The sequence below is a fragment of the Penicillium verrucosum genome, assembly GCF_028828655.1.
Source record: "Penicillium verrucosum strain IBT 35672 chromosome Unknown utg000001l_segment0_segment0, whole genome shotgun sequence".
Lineage (NCBI taxonomy): Eukaryota > Fungi > Ascomycota > Eurotiomycetes > Eurotiales > Aspergillaceae > Penicillium > Penicillium verrucosum.
Genome location: NW_026643210.1, coordinates 13723160 through 13744397, shown reverse-complemented (window position 1 = coordinate 13744397; position 21238 = coordinate 13723160). Strand labels below are relative to the sequence as shown.

General features: G+C 49.5%; 11 protein-coding genes across 11 annotated transcripts; 6 read left to right on the top strand and 5 right to left on the bottom strand.

The window, feature by feature from the left end:
• Positions 1-116: 116 nt before the first annotated feature.
• Positions 117-1026, top strand: pre4 (proteasome core particle subunit beta 7; the record flags this gene model as incomplete). Its single annotated transcript, XM_057217782.1, has 4 exons — positions 117-146; positions 199-346; positions 423-828; positions 900-1026. The coding sequence occupies 4 exons, from the start codon at positions 117-119 to the stop codon at positions 1024-1026; spliced, it is 711 nt and encodes a 236-aa protein (XP_057079665.1).
• A 182-nt stretch (positions 1027-1208) lies between these two features.
• Positions 1209-2278, bottom strand: N7516_005061 (fumarylacetoacetate hydrolase family protein; the record flags this gene model as incomplete). The annotated part of the gene is made up of 3 exons (XM_057217781.1): positions 1209-1341; positions 1405-2126; positions 2264-2278. 3 exons carry the CDS (start codon positions 2276-2278, stop codon positions 1209-1211), a joined length of 870 nt encoding a protein of 289 aa, XP_057079664.1.
• A 208-nt stretch (positions 2279-2486) lies between these two features.
• Positions 2487-2907, top strand: N7516_005060 (succinate dehydrogenase assembly factor 1; the record flags this gene model as incomplete). Its single annotated transcript, XM_057217780.1, has 3 exons — positions 2487-2567; positions 2626-2657; positions 2784-2907. 3 exons carry the CDS (start codon positions 2487-2489, stop codon positions 2905-2907), a joined length of 237 nt encoding a protein of 78 aa, XP_057079663.1.
• A 681-nt stretch (positions 2908-3588) lies between these two features.
• Positions 3589-4203, top strand: N7516_005059 (Hsp20/alpha crystallin family protein; the record flags this gene model as incomplete). Its single annotated transcript, XM_057217779.1, has 1 exon — positions 3589-4203. One exon carries the CDS (start codon positions 3589-3591, stop codon positions 4201-4203), a length of 615 nt encoding a protein of 204 aa, XP_057079662.1.
• Positions 4204-5028: 825 nt separating this feature from the next.
• N7516_005058 (uncharacterized protein) lies at positions 5029-6961 on the bottom strand (the record flags this gene model as incomplete). The annotated part of the gene is made up of 2 exons (XM_057217778.1): positions 5029-6356; positions 6379-6961. 2 exons carry the CDS (start codon positions 6959-6961, stop codon positions 5029-5031), a joined length of 1911 nt encoding a protein of 636 aa, XP_057079661.1.
• A 1644-nt stretch (positions 6962-8605) lies between these two features.
• Positions 8606-9084, top strand: N7516_005057 (ATG3/ATG10 family protein; the record flags this gene model as incomplete). Its single annotated transcript, XM_057217777.1, has 2 exons — positions 8606-8848; positions 8911-9084. The coding sequence occupies 2 exons, from the start codon at positions 8606-8608 to the stop codon at positions 9082-9084; spliced, it is 417 nt and encodes a 138-aa protein (XP_057079660.1).
• Positions 9085-9212: 128 nt separating this feature from the next.
• On the bottom strand, positions 9213-9896 carry N7516_005056 (U2 snRNP complex subunit MSL1; the record flags this gene model as incomplete). Its single annotated transcript, XM_057217776.1, has 3 exons — positions 9213-9488; positions 9548-9764; positions 9823-9896. 3 exons carry the CDS (start codon positions 9894-9896, stop codon positions 9213-9215), a joined length of 567 nt encoding a protein of 188 aa, XP_057079659.1.
• Positions 9897-10157: 261 nt separating this feature from the next.
• On the top strand, positions 10158-11421 carry N7516_005055 (WD40 repeat domain-containing protein; the record flags this gene model as incomplete). Its single annotated transcript, XM_057217775.1, has 4 exons — positions 10158-10380; positions 10448-11034; positions 11087-11324; positions 11381-11421. 4 exons carry the CDS (start codon positions 10158-10160, stop codon positions 11419-11421), a joined length of 1089 nt encoding a protein of 362 aa, XP_057079658.1.
• Positions 11422-11762: 341 nt separating this feature from the next.
• Positions 11763-12771, top strand: N7516_005054 (lipase family protein; the record flags this gene model as incomplete). The annotated part of the gene is made up of 2 exons (XM_057217774.1): positions 11763-11981; positions 12043-12771. The coding sequence occupies 2 exons, from the start codon at positions 11763-11765 to the stop codon at positions 12769-12771; spliced, it is 948 nt and encodes a 315-aa protein (XP_057079657.1).
• Positions 12772-13422: 651 nt separating this feature from the next.
• N7516_005053 (WW domain protein) lies at positions 13423-17363 on the bottom strand (the record flags this gene model as incomplete). Its single annotated transcript, XM_057217773.1, has 3 exons — positions 13423-13959; positions 14035-14641; positions 14695-17363. The coding sequence occupies 3 exons, from the start codon at positions 17361-17363 to the stop codon at positions 13423-13425; spliced, it is 3813 nt and encodes a 1270-aa protein (XP_057079656.1).
• A 762-nt stretch (positions 17364-18125) lies between these two features.
• Positions 18126-20887, bottom strand: N7516_005052 (Zn(II)2Cys6 transcription factor; the record flags this gene model as incomplete). The annotated part of the gene is made up of 8 exons (XM_057217772.1): positions 20844-20887; positions 20610-20792; positions 20328-20379; positions 20152-20272; positions 19435-20075; positions 19196-19378; positions 18622-19143; positions 18126-18548 (listed from the first exon to the last, which is right to left on the bottom strand). Exons 2-8 carry the CDS (start codon positions 20786-20788, stop codon positions 18126-18128), a joined length of 2121 nt encoding a protein of 706 aa, XP_057079655.1. The 5' UTR covers positions 20789-20792; positions 20844-20887.
• Positions 20888-21238: the final 351 nt, after the last annotated feature.

Sequence of the window (21238 nt, the reverse complement as noted above, 5' to 3'; positions counted from 1 at the left end):
AGCTCCCCATCTATCGTCATCACTTTACTGTACTATCCATCTGCTGTTCCCTCCTTGTCCGCAATTTACCTCCTTTCTTCAAGTCCCGTTGAATCTGTCATATCTCTTCATTCATCATGAACCACTTCCCTGAAGCTTGGGGTCGCGTAGGTGGCACAACTTTCCCAGTCTTTGCTCTGTTGCTAACTATCCGTCCAGCCCAGGAACGATGTCTACGGTGCCTATGATCACTCATATTTGCAGACCACAGGTCCCAAGGCCCATACCTCATCCCCTGCCGTGACAGGAACGTCAGTGGTGGGTGTCAAGTTTAATGGTGGAGTCGTTATAGCTACCGACAACCTGGGTATGCCATTCCGTTGTCACGTTCCATTTCCTTCGCTGCATTGCCATCTGACATGATATGATTTGTGAATATATAGCCTCCTACGGATCCCTGGCTCGTTTCTCCGATGTGAAGCGTCTGCGGAAATTCGGCGATAAGGCAATGGTTGGCTTTGGCGGTGACGTTTCCGACATGCAATATCTCGACCGTCTCCTCGACTCCATGGATATCAAGGAAAACTACTCGCCTCACGGCAACATGCTCAACGCCAAGAACCTGCACACCTACCTCGCAAAGGTTTTCTACAAACGACGCTCCGAGTTCAACCCGCTGTGGAACCACGTCCTTGTCGCGGGTTTCGATGCGGAAGGAGAGCCCTTCCTTAGCTCCGCAGATTTGCTCGGAACAACATTCTCTGCTCCTCATCTGGCTACAGGCTTTGGTGCTCATCTTGCGGTTCCGATCCTGCGCCGCAAGTTCCCCGAGGGGACCCCCTTGAACAAGTCAGCAAGGAAGATGCCATTGAGGCCTTGAAGGAGTGTTTGAAGGTTCTGTTCTACCGCGATGCACGAAGTGCCGACAAGTACTCGATAGCCGTGATTACGAAGGATGGTATTGAGCTGAAGGAGGATGAGCAGATTCAGGGTCAGAGCTGGGCCTTTGCCGAAAGAATCAAGGGATACGGAGCCCAGACTGCTTAAATTCTTATGTCTTTTTCTTTTACATGTAATGCACACGGAATTACGGATTCAGAGAAGAATTTTGGGTCCAAATAACCACAATGATCAATTGCAAAGACTTGAAACGTACAGGTAGTTATATACAACTTGAACTAGTACCAATCCTTTCATTGGTCTCAAGGCAGGTTCAAGAGAAGCATATTTCAAAGCTTGGCGCTAGGCTTGTCAAAGACCACCCGGTTGACACAGGACCCGACGCCCTCCAGCGCAACCTCGACTTCATCACCATCCTTCAGCCACACCTGAGGCTTGCGGCCCATGCCCACGCCTTGGGGTCTATCAAATAGTCAGTCTATCAAATCCAAACTTCCACCTGCTTGCTTATAAGAGTGTACTCACGTTCCAGTGAAGATAACATCTCCAGGCAAGAGCGTAGTTCCCTGAGACAGGAAAGCTATCGTCTTAGCCACGCCGAAGATCATATCCTTAGTCGAGGAAGACTGAACAGTCTGCCCATTCAACTTGGTCGAGATAGCCAAATTATCCGGATCGGAAATCACACTAGAAGAAACAATACCCGGACCAAACGGAGCCCAGCCATCGAAGCCCTTACCCAGTGACCATTGACCACCACCCCTCTTGATCTGCCAATCGCGGTGGGAAACATCGTTACCGACAGCATATCCCAGGACATAGTCCAGAGCCTTGCTTTCGGGGACATTAGTAGCCTCTTTACCGATAATGGCGACCAGTTCACACTCGTAATCCAGACCCTCGCCCTCTTGAGCAAGTTGGGCCACAGGGATATCGTCTACGGGTCCGGAAATTGAGGTGACGGGCTTGTAGAATAATACCGGATACGTGGGAATGGGCATGTTTGACTCCTTGGCGTGTTGCTCATAGTTGAGACCCAGGCATCGGACTGTGCCGATATCCTTCCGGGCTAGGGGTGCGAGAAGCATTCTCACATCTGCGACTTGCTCGGTAATCCGGTACTGGCCGAAGATGTCACCCTGGATGACTCTGGCCTTGGTGGCTTTGGCGATATCGCTCACTCCGGATGGAAGGATAGCATTGCCGTAGTAGATTTGGCCATCCTTAGCCAGGAAGCGGATGAGGTGCTATTCACAATATCAGTATATGTTGATATAAGGAGTAGTTCCGATCACGTAATTGATCTAGTTGATGTAATGTATTTTATTTTTCTTCTTTTTTTTTTGTTTATCTTAAAATGATAGGAATCAATTTTCATACTCACAGTAAAGGTAGACATCACGAAATATGGGAATATGGGGGAAGTTGGGGAAGTTGGGAAGTTCAAGGGGAATGAATACCTTAGGTAGAGAGATAGATGGGAGAGGATGATATCTGAGCACTCGGCCGGGAAAGAGATGCTTTTTCTTCCCCCAGAGCCGGGAAACATATCCAGCTCCACCCAATGATTTAACAGCCTTTCCCCCCTTTTCAGTTTGAGATTCGCAATGGCTAGGCTCTCCGGTCTCCAGAGGGATGTTCTGTCTCTTTACCGAAAATGCCTACGGGAGATTCGAAATAAGCCCGAGGTGGGTTCTATCATATCATCCCACGTCAACCTCAGCTGATACCTTAATTCTATTGTAGGACTCCAGGATCAATTTCAAGAAATATGCCCGGTAAGGCTCTATCAATTGTCTATCTGCCTCTCTCCCTATCTCCTTATTATTCCTCCTCTTCCCTTTTTCCTTTCCCGATGGCATTTCCCCTAGATATCGGGGCAACCCGGCTAAGATGGGATACAGCGCAGAGTTCCAAAAACACATATCGGTGAATAAGAAGGACTTTAGCACGATTGAATATCTCCTACGCAAAGGCAATCGACAGCTCGAGTTGTATTCTTCCCCGGGAATCCGCAATATCCGATGAGCGGATGGCTCCAGACCCCAGAATCTTAGTTCTACGGGGCGCCTATGCGGCTAGTTTGTATGTCTCGCCTTTTCAGTCTCATATATTTCCCAGTCCGCTCACTGAAATAGAATCGAAGATCTCCAGCGTCGCCGGTTCTACCTAGGACGGATTCCGGCAACATGTTGACCATGTTACGCAAAAGACATGGATATGTATGATGTGGTTGAAGCCTGGTTTTGGAGGCATTTTGTATAATAGTATAATAGTATATCACAGTATATCATATAACTAGTATATCATATAACTAGTATATCATACCTAGGTAGAATCTATGTTGAGTCATCAGAGCTTTGTCATGGAATGTCCGTTGTTCGACGTTGACTCATTGTAAAGCTTTTAGAAGTTTCGAGGTTCAAAAGTAATTACCAATCGCACATAATCCATAGATTATTAGAAATATGTATGTTAATTATGTATGTATGGAATGAAGTGGTTGTTCCTTGAAGTTGCCGGCTGCTTGTCGACTGCGCCACTAGTTTCTGGATGCTTCGGCTGAAGTATAAGCAATGAGCCTCATGTACAACCAAAAGCACAGATATAAAATGGCAGATATTCCAGGTCCATTGAATCAGAATACAATCTTCACAGCCTCTCAGATACTTCTTCTTCACTCCAAACATCTCAAAGAAATCCAAAACAATGGCCTTCTTCTCCCAATCCGGCCTTTCGCCACTCTTCCTCTTCAATGACTACGAGGCTCAAACCCAACACAACCCTCGCCAATGTCCCAAGTCCTACAAGTTCTTCAAGCCCCAAGCACACAGCCCCTCCTTCACACCCGCATTTGACGTGCGCGTGTTGACCAATGCCTACCACCTCGACGGCGAACTGCCAGGCGTGGACCAGAGCAACATCGAGATCGAATTCACCGATGCACACACACTCGTGATCAAGGGCCACACAGACCGCAACTCCATCAATGACGATGACAACAATCCCAACAAAAATGACGATGCCAACTCAAGCCGCAGCGCATCTCCTGCAGGGTGGCACCAAGCTACTGTCGAAGACGAGGATGCAGAGTCGACTAGCTCAACCGACACCGCTGCTTCCAAGACTACTTCGAGCCCCGCTGGGGATGACCAGCCTTATTTCTGGACTAAGGAGAGGTCGATCGGGGACTTCCAGCGCACTTTTAGCTTCGCCGCGCGTGTTGATCAGGATAATGTCCGCGCGAGTCTGAAGAATGGTGTTTTGTCTGTTGTTGTGCCGAAAGAGCCGGTTCCTACGCCGAAGAAGATTCGCATTCTGTGATTTGAAATCGATTTTATGAGTGTTATTTATTGGCTTTGAATCAATGGACCCGAGTATTTGATTGCAATTGGGATCTTCGGGCAACGTTTCTTTCCTTGCGTTGCTGATTTGTACTTCTATCGTCTGAATTTGGTATGATAATTAATCTAAATCGATGTTTATTATGTTACTCCGTACTATCCCGTCCGGTAGACATGTAATATGCACCTGCGTTAGTTGATAGGCCGTAGAGAACTTAGCTATGTTGGCCCTGCGCCTGCAATGCTAAACTAACAGCCCCTTGCTGGACTAGATAACCTTACTTCGTATACAATATACCTAGGTAGATAGGTGGCTAGGAAAGCTCTGAACCAGTAAATCAGCCACACGGTGAGAGAAAATATGCATAGCAAGGCAAGATAACCGAACCGAGATCGTATCCCTGAGATCGTATCCCATCGGAGTCATGCATGCATTTCGGGGACAAGACTAAGTGGCCAAGAAAAGCCTAAAATTGCGAAACAACATATCACATATCACGATAGCATACCGAATTCATGGATTTGTGGACAAACGCCAGATATGATTCGCACCAAGTCCACTTCCAATTCCAAAAAGGGTATACCTAATAAGACTCCATATCAAAAATGTGTTCAAAAATCCCGCCAAATCCTCCAAAAAGCAAAACAAATCAACTCCATGATGAACTTTTGTAGACGCCATAGACAGTCGAGAGACAAGATCCAGAATTAAAATAACAGCCAAGACGGAAAGGTCAATAAAATCATTACCAGAAATGTCAATAACCCAAAACAGGCCAAAACAGGCCAAAACAGGAAGAAGTCATTATATGGACAAATCCGTCTGGTGACGGACTTTCGTCAGCCGGCGACGGTGATAGTCATTGGTTCGGCTTCGAGACCGGCCTCGCATCGGCTCGGAGGAAGCCAACTCAGAACCAAGGTCAAGGTCATCTTGCAAATAACCCGGGGAGGTGATAGTGGGCAGCGGAGGAGCTTCAACTCCTGGCGTCTTGCTCCAGATGCGACTTCCCAGTCGGCTTCTGGATCGAGAGAGTTGTGTATTATTATACTCTGCATGCATTTGATACTCAGAGACCGATCTGCGAAGTCGCTCCTTGGTTTCAGCAGTTGATTCTCCACTCGTGGGAGACCCAGTAGTAGACGCAAGATCAGACGAGCCCAAGGACAATCGATCTCCATAGAAAGGTCCTCTGGTAAGTCCTTGTTGGCTCTGATGTGGAGTAGAGACTATGGCGGTAGATTTGACTTCGAAGACGGGTTCGCGCGGCGAAGAATACTCCGTGTATCGGGGCGCACACAACGTTGACCGACGTGATCGCGACGGAGTGATGGGAGTTGGGTCGGTCGAATCGTACCAGCGAGCAGCGGCTGGATGCAACCTTGAGTAGTTATCCGGTTGTGTCTGTAGGCTCAGGGGACGCAGCATTTTATCGCCCGATCGCCCTGAAGCCGAGTCTTTCAGGATACACACGTTCTTTGAGCTGTCTGCGCCACACGAGCCAGACGATTGTGAGCCAGTAGAACTCTGAGTCCGGCTCCGTTGTATGGAGTGGACTGAAGTGGCAGAGCTGTAGCCACTGTCGGACTTGTTGAGGGATTGAGATGTGCTCCGGGAAAGACCTGCGTCCAAAACACCTTTCTCAAACTGGGTTCTCGTCTCGTCGCAGAGAACAATTCCTTCATCTTCGGGATCCCCGGGAAACAATGATTTTCTCTGAGGCTGGACTGTGATGGTTGGAGACTTTTCGAAAGAGAATGGACTGCCCGGGACATCGTCTGTTTTTGTCGACTCGGACAAGGATGGAATCCCCAGTTCTGAGCCTCTGCTAGGCCCAATGACTTCTATGTTCTCAAGACCAAGGCCAGAACCTGGAGCGCAGGACCCCTCCAAAGGAATGCGGTCGCTCGGACATGGGGAAGCGGAGCCATTTACCACTCGCAAAGACCCTAATTTAAGTGCTCCGAGCTGAGTATATCGGGCATCCATCGGACTCGTTGGCCGCACTGGGGATGGCAGACGCAGCGGTTTCTGGGTTGATGGCAATGGCCATTGCAGCACGGTCGACTCAGTCGGATCCTCGATCGGGTTCTCGGGCTCTCCAATAGGCGATGGGACGCGTCGAATCGTGCCTGTCGTTCGTCTTGTGGCAACCCCCCGGTCGTGTCAGAAGCGATCGTCGACGTGTTAATGAGAACCGCTGGTTGCCAACCAAGAAGTGGGTGTTGGAAGAGGTCGCATGTCCGATATGGCTTTCATAGACAGCGCTGTTGTGTCTCTGTAGAGGGATTCGAGTCGAACTGGCCCGCCTTGGTGGCTGTTCATGAAGAGGCGAGGATTGGGAGGTTGACTCCCAAGTTTCCGACTGGTATGATGTTCTTCTCGAAGAGGTTGCACTCAACAGGCTTGGGCGGATTGGATGACGCTGCGTTGGACTCTGTTCATATCCGAAGGTTCGATCCTCAGTCGGGGTCTCTTCGGGCGACTCTGTTTCAAAAAGGGTAGGTGGGATCTCTGCCTTTTTGGAATAACTGCCCCTTTTCTCCACATGAGGACTGGAGATACTGTCCCCAACCCAAGGGTTTTGCCAGCCTATCAGCCCTGAAGTGATCGTTGAAGGGTCTGTTTCGAGGCGTGGAGCACTTTGACTGGTATTGGACTTCTTCGTCAGGGGCTTTGAAAGGCGGTTGGAGCGGTGGGTCTCGTCTTTGGCTTTGCTCGATAGAGAGTTGCCCATGACTTCAGAAGTCACCAGATAACAATGCAGGTAGATTGAGATTTGCTCTGGCCGGATTCAACTGGGCATGTGTAGTAGGGACGGCCAGAATGATATACAATTAAAATAACTTGGCGATCACTGTTTCCCCCGCACGACAATGGGGTGACCTAGTGGAATTTCCAAGCTTGTCCCGATAGAGCTTTTTCAGATTAGATCGCAGCCCCGGACTGACGTCAAACCACGTCCTGATTGCCCACAGAGGACGCAATCCGAGCCAAGCTCGTGCAACCGCTGGGTTTGGAATTGAGCGTACGATTGGCGGCTCTGGGTTCCCCAACAATCCCGGAGATGATTTGAGGGGGAGGTCCGTGTTTCAGATTGGATGCGATACAGGAATTGGTTGGACTGGAGAGATGGAAGATGGAGGAGGATTGAGGTAACCTCAAAAGGCAGCCAATCTTGGAAATCAGGGAGTCCCCTTCTTCACAAAGCAAGATTTGACGATTTAAGATTTCACGATCTCGGTGATCTCGGTTCACGGGGAGGTTGGTAGACCAGGGGTAGATCAAAATCGACAAATACACAATCGGATCGACATTAAGATTATAGACAATTTGGAAAATGAGATAAAATATAGAAAAAAAAAGTGACAGAAAAAAAAAAGAGAAGAACAGTAGGAATTGGTGGTGGGGGATAGTTTCAGGGAAGGGGGGAACATACGATACATAAGAAGTGGAGTGAGAAAGCGACAAACGAAGTGTATATGCAACTAAACGCTAGAAACAAAAGAAGACGCAAGCATTCCTTTTTATTTTCGCCACAAATTTTCCTATACGCGCATAAGCAGAAGATGAAGTGCTGCATGCAGAGGAGGAAGATATCTCCACGCGGCATAGGGGAAACAAAAAGGTACCGCCTTCTTCTGCCGCAACCGGGGAAAATAAGTATTTAGTACTTCAATTTTATATGTTATTATAATACATAATTCAAGTACCTGGGTACCTCTTAACACATGTAGTATTCTTGACAACTCCATTGTTTCCTTTCTTCCCCTTCTATATCCGGTCCACCGCAATCATCCTTTTCATTTCTTTATCTTTTTCTCTCTTCTTTTAACTGCTAGTGGATTTATATCCTATGTCTCTGATTTGACATACAGTGACTAGTAACAAGGTCAAGTGCTCCTACTCTTGCGAAACCCCCATACTTTGGCCACACCGCATTCACAGCTGAGCGTCTGCATCCGGGGTCACGGGTACTTCGCACGGAGTAGTTGACATCTTCCCAGGCTCCAGCCGCATGGCTGCACCTTGCTCTACGTTTCCCTTCCTGGTGCAGTCGGAGTTTGAGGGTGCATGTCAAGATCTTGCCGATCGATGCACTTCAGCCCAAAATATTAGCTGGCCCGCCATTCGACTGCTCACAAAGGTATCCCTTTATTTACGCATGAACCATTAAACCTTATTTGGTTCCTTATTCAATGTATTAAGGAATGAACAACTGATGGGAAACATATGGGTTGGATGAAACTAGTCAGATGGTACCAGCCTCAGAATAACAAAATATGTCGATGTCTCCAGCCCAGAAGTCCCAGCGCTGGAGGAGCTTGAAGATTCACAGGACGAGGATCCGGTCTGTAGAGTTCTAGCCCCCCCAAGGGACATGTCCACTTGTCCTAACTCTTCACCGCAGGAAGCTCTCGTTCGCACCAAACCCCAATCCAGCTTACAGATCGATTATGACATCTTGTTGTCCCCCACATATCAGGTCCCCATCTTGTACTTCGGCCTCAGGTGGCACAACCACGGCCCACTCGGACTAGACGAAGTCTACCAGTATGTCGTGCCGGAACAGTACAGGCAAGAATTGAAGAGTGTGGGTGTAATGGGTGGGATTAGTATGGGTGTAGGTGCATTCTCCGAACCTCGTGACAAGAGCTCATGTCTTTTTGTTGTTTTTTCTTGTAGTACCATCCTGACTCTGGCGCCCCGGCCTTTTTTGTCCACCCATGCAACACCGCAAATGCCATGGCGAACATTGCAGACGCACAGAGCGTCACTCCTGGATCATATCTCCTCATCTGGCTCGGCCTTGTAGGTCATTGCGTGAACCTGCACGTCCCACGCGAGCTTTTCGCTTAGCACAGTACCAGCCAATACTCTCGCATATGCTGGAAACGCTGGGGAATAAAAAAAAAATCAAATCAAATCAAATGCAAAGTGAGTAGTTCAAATCTCTCTCAGTCCCCAGCAGGGCCCCACTCATTAGATTACTCCTCATCGGAGGAAGCTTCCATAGGCACATCGCTATCTTCATCCATCGGGGCCTCTTCGTTGTCGCTTTCCTCTTCGCGTGGTCGCTTCAAGCCATGAGCCTCTCCATTGACATCGGTGGTGGGTCGAGCAGGGAGTGCGCCCGGGGGAGCACCGAAGATAGACTTTTGGAGATCAGTTGTGACTGGAGCTGGGGCAGCTTCAACTGGCGCAATGTATGTGCCGCGAAGTTTGGAAATGACATTCGATGATCCTTTGCCGTAAACAATTTTCTAGGCATCAATTGAATGAGTGGGGGTTTTGCGACGACAGAGGGACATAAATTACATACCATCTGTTTTCCGAAGAATTCGAATCCTTGTAAAGCCCGCAGTGCCTGTGTACTAGCTTGGACATCTTTGAATACAATATGGGCTTGGCCTCGCATTTTGACGGTCTTCATGGCCACAACGTCGAGAACGGTGCCATATGTGGAGAACAGGTAATAGAGTGCCGTCCGGAGATCATGTTTTTGAATTCTTTTGTCGGGCAAATTTGTGCAGTAGAGTCTAAAAATTGTAAGCGCCAATGCGCGACAGTCTCGTGTACTTGGAAGGGCAAGCTCACGTCTGGTTGGGAGCGCCGGTAGTAACGGCGTTGCTGTCAGGGCCACCACGGGCAGGCAATGATTTCGAAGCCATTTCTCAGATGATTAAAAATGGTAGAGAAGCTGTCGTATGATTGAGGGAGTAAATAGGATAGCGTATGGGAAAGTGAAGCTCAATCGCGTGCTGTGTCCATGGCCACTCAAAACCTCGACATAAAAGTAGCTTTCGGTCATGTGACGTGCTCCCTTACTAAGCGCCACCGTCATCATCCAGCTCCCCTCCTGGTCCCGCAACTACAACTTAAGTACACAAGCACGACGGTAGAGAGACCCTCCTGTCGTTATTATATCCAATATGGCCACCCCCGAGGTTCACCATCTCTTTCATGCACCAATTGCAGACCACTCGTTCTCATCCGACAAGAAGACACTTGCTGTCGCTCGAGAGAACAATGTGGAGCTGTATCAACAGTCAGGCAACAAGTTTACACTGAGCGATGAGCTCAAGGGCCATGAGAAGACCGTCACCAGTGTTGATATTGCTCCCAACAGTGGCCGAATTGTCACTTGCTCGCAGGGTATGTTTTAGCAAAGTCCTTTTTACTATATACCATATACAATACCTAACAGGTGGTCACTCTATAGACCGCAATGCCTACGTTTGGGAGCAAACCCCCACCGGATGGAAACCGACTCTAGTCCTTCTCCGAATTAACCGTGCCGCAACCTTTGTGCGCTGGTCCCCATCAGAGCAGAAGTTCGCCGTCGGCTCCGGCGCTCGTGTTATTGCAGTCTGCTACTTCGAGGAGGAGAACGACTGGTGGATCTCGAAGCACATCAAGAAACCTATTCGCAGTACTATCACAACCCTGGCATGGCACCCGAACTCCGTCCTGCTGGCAGCCGGATCAACCGATTCTCATGCCCGAGTCTTCTCGAGCTTCATCAAGGGTATTGATACCCGCCCGGAGCCTAGTGCGTGGGGAGAGCGCCTTCCTTTCAACACTATCTGTGGCGAATACCTTAATGATACTGCTGGTTGGATCCAGGGTGTTGCTTTCTCTCCTAGCGGTAATGCGCTCGCCTTCACTGGACACGATAGCAGTGTGACTGTCGTGTATCCCAGCGCTCCGGAACAGCCCCCGCGCGCGATGTTGAATATCGCTACCCGTTTGCTTCCCCTCAACAGCCTTATCTGGAACGGCGAGGCTGAGATTATTGCAGCTGGACATGTAAGTTGTTTGTTTTTTCAGCAGTACAACGGCTTGTGCTAACCGTATCTAGGACTGTGAGCCCTTCCGTTTCCACGGCGATGAGAATGGATGGCAACTTGCCGGCTCTCTGGAGAAAAAGGCTGGTGAAGCCGGGGGTGTCCGCGAGGAGTCTGCTTTGAACATGTTCCGGCAGATGGATCTCAAGGGCCAGGCCCAGGCGGACACCAAGCTCAAGTCTACCCACCAGAACACTGTGCACACCATCCGGGCCCACGAAGAAGCCAACGGGGCTGTGAGCTCCTTCAGCAGTAAGATCACCTTCCCGAAAACTTTCGACCCACCATAGACTAACATATTGTCATAGCGAGCGGTGTCGATGGCCGTGTTGTCATTTGGACCGCCTGATCTGAATTACCTTTTAATTCACGCCTTAGTTCATGGTCAGCATGCATATCGTATTGGATAGAATTCTTCAAGTACATTCCAGTTCCTCGTAACTATTCAGGTTGCAAGGTTATTGCATTCTTGTGCGTTGTTGTAGTTGTAGACCCATGTAACTAGTTACATACTTGTACATACTCGGGTAGTACCTTCCCAAGATCGACATAAACCGACCAATGAGGAAGTCGATGACATAATAGGGTTACCCCGGATTCCAGTCACATCTCCGCATCACAAGATCTTGCTCTCATCCTTTAAAAGATGCACTTATATCTTCCCTCCTACACAAATCAGTATGTTACACCATGGCTAGCATTTTATTTCTCCCTCTACTATTGTGCATCTGTTTCCTGAGCTTCACCACAGCCCAGACCAAGAAGCATGTATCAACTGATCTATTCAACTCCCTGGAAGAGTTATCCCGACTAGTGGATATTTCATACTGCGTTGGAACAACAGGAGTACATCAACCATTCCAGTGTCTCAGCCGCTGCATAGATTTCCCAGATCTAGAACTAGTAACTGTGAGTCACCTACAAGCCCTCATCTCCGCTAGACAAGACACTAACCCAACTCACCCCGCAGACCTGGAACACAGGCGTCCTCCTCTCCGACTCATGCGGCTACATAGCCCTCTCCCACACCCCCACCGCCAAACAAATAATCATCGCCTTCCGCGGCACTTACTCAATAACAAACACAATAATCGACCTCTCCGCCTATCCCCAAACCTACATCCCCTACCCAGACCCAGACGAAAACACCACAACCACAACCCCAATCCCCGCAAGCCCGCACTGCGAAAACTGCACCGTCCACGCGGGCTTCCTACGCTCATGGCTCCACACTCGAACAGAAATACTCCCCGTCATCTCCGTCCTACGCCAAAAGTACCCAGATTACGCCATAACGCTAGTAGGCCATTCCCTCGGCGGTGCTATCGCCGCACTAGCAGGACTAGAGATGCGTCTGAAGGGCTGGGATGCAACAGTGACGACGTTCGGGGAACCGATGATCGGGAACGCGGCGTTCGCGGCATTCCTCGACGAACAGTTCGGACTCGGGGATGCCGTATCGATTCCACCGCTACAGGGGGGTCAGCGGTTCCGTCGTGTCACGCATATCGGGGATCCGGTTCCTATGTTGCCGCTTGCTGAGTGGGGATATCGACCTCATTCTGGGGAGGTTTTTATTATGAGGGGGAGTTGCCGCCGCGGAGAGAGGATGTGGTTCATTGTTCTGGTGTGGAGGATGCTGGGTGTATTGCGGGTGATGGGGGTGAGGGGGTTTTGGTTGAGTTGTATCGGGATTTGAATATTCCTGTTGGATTGGCTGGTTCTGCTTCTAGCGGGGAGGGGTGTCGGTCGAGTGGTAGTGGTGGTGGTGATGTGTCTAAGGAGCAGGCTGTCTTGGGCCGTGAGATTTCAGATTCAGATATTGCTGGTTGCGAGGATAAACTATCGTCTCTCCGGTGGGATTGGTCTCTTATACCTGCGAGATATCGGCTCTGGGAACTGTTTTATGCTCATCGGGATTACTTTTTGCGGATTGGGCTTTGTGTTCCTGGGGAGATCCAACTGGATAGAGTATTACTGGCGTTGGCTGATGTTTTCACGATTGATATACCCGGGATACCCCATTGTGTACATTATCATGTACCTTGCTTTACGAGAAGTCATGTTCTTCCGATATGATATCTATCATTCTATTTCTAGGAGGTTACTTCAAAGGAATTGGAAGTCGAACCAATAATCAAGTTAGAACAGTGGTGTAATTGTCTCAATATAATGAAACAGGCTAGGAGGGTGGTAGGGAAGAAGAAAGCCAGCAGATATGCAAACACGCCAAAAAGCATGAATTCAAACACAAACAAAACCATCAAGGAATAGCAAATACAAATAAGAATGTTGTGCAAAGAAAAAAACAAACATCTCAACCAAACGACAAACAAATCATCACCATCAATCACCGTCCATGATCCAAACTCGGCACAATAACCGGCCCAAACTTAACCACATTTCCAAGTGCCCCATCCCCCTGCACCATAAAGTCGGCCGCAAGACTCAATTTACTAGCTCCAGAGGGTATATGTCCATAAGAGGGATTAACCGTCTCGGGGTCATAGGCCACAATAGCAACGTAGTTCCTACGCGCCATGAGCTTCCGGTACTCACGAGGCTGGCCGTTGACATCTGTCTGGAAGATCTCCATCATATCTTCCTTGGTATCGCTCACCTGGCCGGAGGATCTGTGGCCATTGGAGGGGACGTAGAGAGGTTTACTGTGGCTGTGCAGGAGTTTGATGACGTACGAGGGCGGTGGGGTGTTGACGACGGACGAGGCGATGAGTTGGTACATTGTCTTGTGGTCTGAGGGGTTTGAGGGGTCGTGGACGAGCCCTGCGCCGCAGACGTTGACGGCGCCGGAGAGGAAGGTCATTCGGATTGATTTTTGGTGTGCTATGCCTTGGAGGGTGCGGATGAGGTATGTTCGTTCGAGATCCTGGTTTGGGTCGTCAGTATGGTTGGAGTTGTGTAATTGGAGGGTAGGTAGGGGTAGGTAGGGGGAAAGACGAACCTTCGACTCGTGTGTCCATTGGTCGCGTAGCTCGTCCATCGAGCTGAACTCGCCAAATGGACTCAGTATACCGCCCATCAACCCGGATTTGCCTACGGCTCGCTTCACAGAGTCGAAGCCTGAGCCGACGAAGTCTTTAGCGCCGACTACGCCGGCTACGGAGCTGGTTACCTTGCCTAGCACATTGTATGCGCCGGTCACGGCTCGCTTTCCGGTTGCGACGGTTTGGACGATGTGTTCTGCCGTCTCTAGGCGGGGGTAGATGGGTGGCACGGCGACCATCCAGAGACAGTGTTGGACGCTGGGTGGTAGCATTGCAATCTTAGGGAAGAGACCTTGGTACGTGGGACCGGCCATGACCTGATGTGGGTTTCTTTCCGAGCGGCAATCTGGACCAACGACGACGACGCCGGGACCTAGGTATTTGACATAGTGCCAGCCTGTGCCGGTTATAGTGAAGAGGTCTGTGTCGTTGTTTACGTTGCGGAGGATGTCGAGAGTTGTGTGATGCTGGAAGAGGAGGTACATCTCGATGCCAATGCGACCGATGTTCTTGAACATGTTGGAGAACTGCATATGTTCGGGATAAGAGCCGAATCCATCGAATCTGTGCATGTATGTTAGTACTGCTTGTTGACTGTTGTTGTACGGACGACTCACATATCATGATCATCAATCTGGCAGACATAAGGAATCTGCGCAAATGACTCCCTGATGTGGGGTTGATCGAAGTGGCTGGTATAATAATGGAAGTATGCATAAGAAACATCCTGCTGGTTAGCCGCTGTCCAAGGAGCGTTCTTTCTAGCCTCTTTCCCGCTGATAGTCAACCACTGCTTGAGAGACGGAATCTCTTTCCACATCCGATCCGCATAGATCTGACCACCAAGACATAACTGGGTGTGGAAACCTCCGATTTCATTGTGCTTTTGCATGATATCTTTCCACATATAACCGACACCACCCAGACGAGCCCGCTCACCAGCATTGACGTTGAGCGAGAAGTCATTTCCAGAGGTAGCAATAAACCTCCAGTTAGTCTCGTGTCGACCAGCGACAAGGAACTCGTAACGAGTGCAGCCAAGGTGCGAGGTGATGGCGTATGTCCATTTTGCAGGACCCGCATCGTCCATCTGAAGCTCAATCTCATATTTGTAGAATGTCCAGCGTTGATGCGCGGCAATGTTGACTGCCTTCAATTGTCTTGGGTTTGGAGACAGGTCTAGACTCTGGTGCATGTGAATCGTGGGTGGCTGTGCGGCGTCTGTCACAAGCAGGATAGATCCCATCCAGATCCCACGCTCCAGGTCCATGTTGGTATAACGCAGATAAGGTCCAAAGTAGACACCGTTGGTTGGGGTGTTCTTGTATAGATCCATTCCACTGCTCGGGGGAGGACCAGAGAATCCAGACACTATGGGAGACTGTAGGCTTTCGAAACCAGGGGTCAGAGGCACACCCGGCGACGCCATGGGTTTCCCGAAAGCCGACAGGCCCGGAGAAACTAGCGGGTGGGCGCTATACACACTTCCCACCGGGGACAAGGGTGTGTCGTTGAGATTAAGCGGCGTAGGTCCCTTCGGGAACTCCCACTGAGTTGACTGCGTGGGCAAGTGGATATAGTAATACTGTCCTGAGCTTGGATCCATATGGGCAATCCACCCCTCCGGAAGAGGTGGTGGAGATGCTGGACCTGCACCAGCAGAGGGTCCCGGAGAAGTCACCTGGATTGTCTGATGGTGGAAACCGGACAAGTCATTCGCAACAGACGCCTGTGTAGATTGCCCTGTTTGCTGTTGCTGCTGCTGCTGTTGTTGCTGTCTCTGGTCATTCGCAAAAGCGGGATGGTCCTGCGGTGATACTGCTGGTGCAGGGGAAGGTGCTTTTGTAGCAGGATTGGGTTGATTTATTAAAGCCGGGTGCATCATTGCGGCTCCAGCTCCAGCAGCTGCAGCACCGCTTTGCTTTTCATTGGGATACCCATTTGAAGTAGAAGGACCGGATACACTTGAGTAGGCTGGTGGAGGGGAGGAGCTGAGGCGCATCCGGTCCATATCTTGTTCCAGGGGGTTAGTGGGAACTCTTCCTAGCTGTTCTTGCTGCTGCTGCTGTAGCCCAGATGCAGGGTGCATTTGGGAGGGGGATCCACTGTACTGGGTAGGATGAGCCTGGGGCGGCGGGCTGCTATATTGACCCGGATGAGCCTGGGGCGGCGGGCTACTATATTGACCCGGATGAGCCTGAGGCGGCGGGCTACTATATTGACCCGGATGGGCTTGGGGTGCTGGGCTACCGTACTGTCCAGGATGAGTCTGAGGCGGTGGGCTACCGTAAGACCCCGGCATCTGAGGCGGCGGACTACCGTATTGACCAGGATGCGCAGCAGGCTGCTGAGTATCATCACTGACAACCTCATCACCCTGATAAACCGTAGGAGGCCCATGAGGTTGCGAACCAGGCTGCTCAGTCGGAGTCCACGGGCGCGGCGGCGGCTGCTGCTGCTGCGGTTGTGGGAAAGTCGGCTGCTGACCAGAGTACTGCTCAGCTCGTCTCTGCGCCGCGACGTTATGCGACTGGATACCCTGCAGGGTCCCAGTACCGGCGATACCAGCAGCGGCATATCGGGCCTCGATATCTGAGGTAGGCTGCTGCCCTGGCCCGATGATAGGAGTCTCAGGTGGTGGAGGCGAGCCACGCTGGGCACGGGTTGTCGATGTGGAACTGATGCGATTGAGCGGGCCTTGTTGGGGCTGCAGACTTGATGGGGGACGGGCAGCAGAGGTTGAGCTTTGGCGTTGCGGGGGTGGGTAGTATTGTTGACGGTAATCGTATTGACTTGTGTTTGCTGGTGGCTCTGGTGGGCCCGGTGGTAGACTGGCCGGGGGTCGAGGGTACGGTCTAGCAGCCATGGCCTCGCGATCTGGCGCATCATAGCTAGGAGATTCGGGCAGTGGCTTTGGGGCTGCACCTCTTCTTTCGGCTAATGTTGCGACTCGGGGCTCGCGGCCGTCCCGCGGCCGGAGCGCTGTTGGGTATTCATTTGGACTCACGGAGCCAGAGCCAGAGCCAGGACCAGCTGGCGGAGACCCGTATCTAATGTTGTCGTGATATCGCTCGTTCGAACTCGAGGTGTGCATCTGGGGACGTTGACGGTCATCCGGGTACGGTAGCGGGGCGTTTGGTGGGGGACTGGAGCCCGCGGCCGACGCTGGAGATGACGAGTCCCGTTTGTTGATACGGAGAGGGCCGATGGTGGGTGATTCTTGTCTTGCTGGGCGGTCGTTGAGAAAAAGCTCCTCTGGATGGAGAGCACGACTGCTGCTACTCATGTTTTCTTGAGCAATTAGGGCTGGGCTTGAAGCTGCAGAAAGATAGAATTTAGCCACAGCAGAATGCGAGGTACTCCCAATTACGGAGATAAGCGCGAAGATCGTTGGGGGTGCGGGGCAGAGACGGGAAAAACTCCAGGGCTATTTCATCTATTCATAGAAATTGTCCGGGAGTAAAAAGAAAAAGGAAAAAATGAAAAGGTGAAGAAGTTTAGGAAGATTTGTTCTGTAGCCGCCAAGGGCGAGACGCCGACCCCGCAGGTGACGAGAATCATCACAAGTTGCTGCCTTGGGGCCTGCATATTATATATACTATATAGTACTACATTATAGCGGCTAGATGTACCCCTAGTAACAGCTGAGTACTATATTTTATACTAATTACAGGATCTCTCTCTCTCTATGTATGATATAATGGTATAAGTGGTATAGCTATGTAGTGGGATAGTGGTATATGTATTACACGCTAGCAAGAATTAGCAAGAACTGGCATAGACTTAACTGATCTATATGGACTACAGCATACCTAGGTAGAATAGTAAAACATTGCAAATGTAGTAGATCACTGTTTACATTCTAATCTATGGCTCGGCCCGAGCAGTTCCATGGATCAAGAGGATCAAGATTAAATCCCACATATTCATTTTTATACATCCAACCCATCCAACCCATATCCATCGTCAATCATGCTAACATACAACCTTAGTCCCAAAAATATAAATATGCCCTAGTAAGCGCCAATGCTCATAAAAAAATATCCAATCAAAACCCAAAATTGACCATCTGAAGTCCCTCCTGAGCCATCAGGTCAGACCAATCCACATCAAATGTATGACCCACATGCATGAGTCGCTCCAACTGCCGCTCATAGACAATCTGAAGAATAGCACGAGTCGTTGCTGCATTGCGGCCCATGCCGTCTTCCTCGTCTTCCATGCTAGTCATTAATTCCATCGCCATCATCTTCAATCCACTAGCTGATGCCGTGGCACCTGCTAGGAATAAGGGGAAGACGAGGAAGTGTCGATCAGCGCGTCGAGTGTGTGTAGTTCGCTCGGCTAAGCGTAGGATCTCTGTGACGTGGTGGTCGATTTCGCCGTCTGGGGAGAAGTCCGACTCGACACGTTGTCCGGGCCACATGCTGCTATAGGAGAATAGTTGACAAACATGATATAGTGTGGCGGACTAGAAGGAGTTAGCTTTTTTTCTTCTCTTCTTTTTTGAATAGATATGAACATTGAAAGGGGAAATAACTGACCTGCTGCATGGTTTCCCGAGACCGTCGTGGGAGGTTATCCTGGTGTTGATGTAAGAATGCGACATCGGGTGATTCCCACAATCTCCCAAAAGCCTGACGCAAATCATTTAATTCCTGGGATCTCTTATCGAACTCTTCAAAAGGCACGTTCTGTTTATCGTGACGAAGCCGAGTAGCTAAGAAGCCAAGTTGAGCGGCGAGCCGGAATGTGTCGTGGTATAGACGCATGATTACCGGTAAGCTCTCATGCTCGTCGGAGTAAATCACACTGTAGCCCTCTGGGGCAGAAGGATAGAGAAGACATTCAGAGCCTGGGAGCATCTGGTGGTCGATGACAGCTTGTACAAACTCTCCTGTCCCTGCTCCACTGAACAGGGCGTACAAGTCAATGTGGCACACCCACCAGAGGATAAATGGGTGGGGTTCCTGGCCGTACTTGGCCCGTCGAAGGAAGGCGATGTGAAGGAGACGGGAGATATGGTGAGACCAGAGGTTCGAGCCGTGTGGTTCGGCGGCTGCGATCTATAGAATTTAAGTATATAGACCATGTGAATTGGGAATTGGCACCTCTTACCTCGTAGATTAGAAGTAGGAAGTGAGTGAGGAACAGTCCGTCCGAAACAAGATCATCGTTATTCCGTAGGCTGACTTGGAGCGAGGGAAAAGCTTGCTGATAATATTGTAGCGCATCGACATTGTGACCTGTGCGGCTGTGCGAGAGACTGAGGGCTGATACAGCCATCATAGCGTGGGAAAGCTGTGTGGTTCTTGTTAGCACGGACATGAGATGGACTAAATAACGGCAATACCTACAGGAGGGAAACGAGTGGCTTCCTGCTCTAGGAAGTCCATGCTAAGAGTCATAAAATGACTATCAGATCCAGAAGAATCATCCAGCCTATGGTCATGAGGGAACAACTGCCGCCATACGACCTGACGGAAATGAGAAAAGACCGTAGAATCCTGACTTTGCTGATCAAGACGCGGATCCAAGAAAGTCATTTCCTCTACCTTGACATCGGGCGAAGGAAGTGAAGTGAAAATTGGCGAGAGAGACAGATTGCAGAAAGGATCCGAGATCTCCGATGTTGGCGTCCTCGAGATCTTCCCATTTGACGGCGAGCGCCTCGTAGCATCTTCGAAAGTCTTCAAAATTACCACATTGGGATCTTTGATTGTGACACTGGAGTCGCCCTTGGCCGCGCTCGTGGGGCTACTGGCCACCGAGCTCCTACACTCGCTGAGATTTGATCTAGCTTTCTCAATTGCATCGTCTGCATATTCTGGTAACGAGGAGAAACTGTCTGGTGTCATGACGACATGGTACGTGCCGGGACTAAAGGCCTCTGCTTTCTTTTCGCGTTCTTCGTCCGAAGTGAGCAGAGAAAAGGGCGGCAGTAAATCTCCGGACGAGAAATAATCGGTTCTCTCATCATTGGAACTCGGCGAAGTGACTATTCTAGTTAGTACTTAAAAAAGAAAAAGAAAAGGAAATCCATTCCTTTAGAAAAAAAAAAAAAAGGTGCTTACGATCCCAAACGACATGGCCATTTGTCTTGACATCGGCCATACGGCCCATGATACGAGGGGTATCGTCGCGAAAGGCTAGCCGAGGGCGATAATCGCAAGTATGGCCTAGACGTGTACATTGCTGTCAAGAAGTATAAGTGAATGTGTGTGGAAATTAAAGCGTGAAGAATGCATACATTACATTGCGGGTGTCCTTCATCACATTTGACTGGAGAATGTGTGTTAATCATGGAATTGGACTTTGGAAGTTCTGTACTCCGTGAGTGAGTGACTTACCCTTTCGACTCTAGAAAAAGAAAAAGAAGAAAGAAAAACCAATTAATCAACTGTTTTTTCTTTTGGTTTGAGGAAAAGCATCAAAAAAAAAAAAAAAAAAAAAAAAAAAACTCACTCGGCATGTCCTAGAAAGAATAAGCTTGGAATTGGGGGATAGTCAAAATATAGAGACGATCACTTACCAACAACCGGTACGAGATCGTGGAGGCAAACGGATGCGCGGTGGAGCGATCAATGCCTTTTCGGACTTGGCCAAGGCATCGAAAAGATCTTCCTTGGGGGCAATGATGGGTAACCGCAGAGGAGGTTTCCCAGAGACTTTGCTCCGTCTGTTTTGCATGACCAGACTGGTTGCCGTCATAAGGCTGTGTGTTATGGTCAGTAATGTACAGTGGACTGAATTGGAACACACTTACTAGGGTACTCTGTACAGTATAAGTATATTAATGGTTCAATTGTGCGAGAGAAAGAAGAAAGAGAGCTAGAAGAATATAGAATATAGGGGAAGAGGTATAGTAAGATTGAAGATAGAGGGGGAAAAGAGAAAGGAAAGGCTAGATGTATATTCTCAGAACAAAAGGCATAGGTTCATGGGCGCAGTATTCTGAGCGGGTGGCGGGAATTAGGAGAAAATAGAATTGTATTATTATTATTTTATATTTATATATATTCATCATAAAGACTATATACGGAGTAAAGCTAAGGGGAAAAAAAGCGAAAGGGAGAGAAAATAGAAGAAGAAAAAAAACTCAAAAAACAAGGGAAAAAAGGAAAAAAAAAAAGAAAAAAAAAAAAAAGACCTCAAATGGCA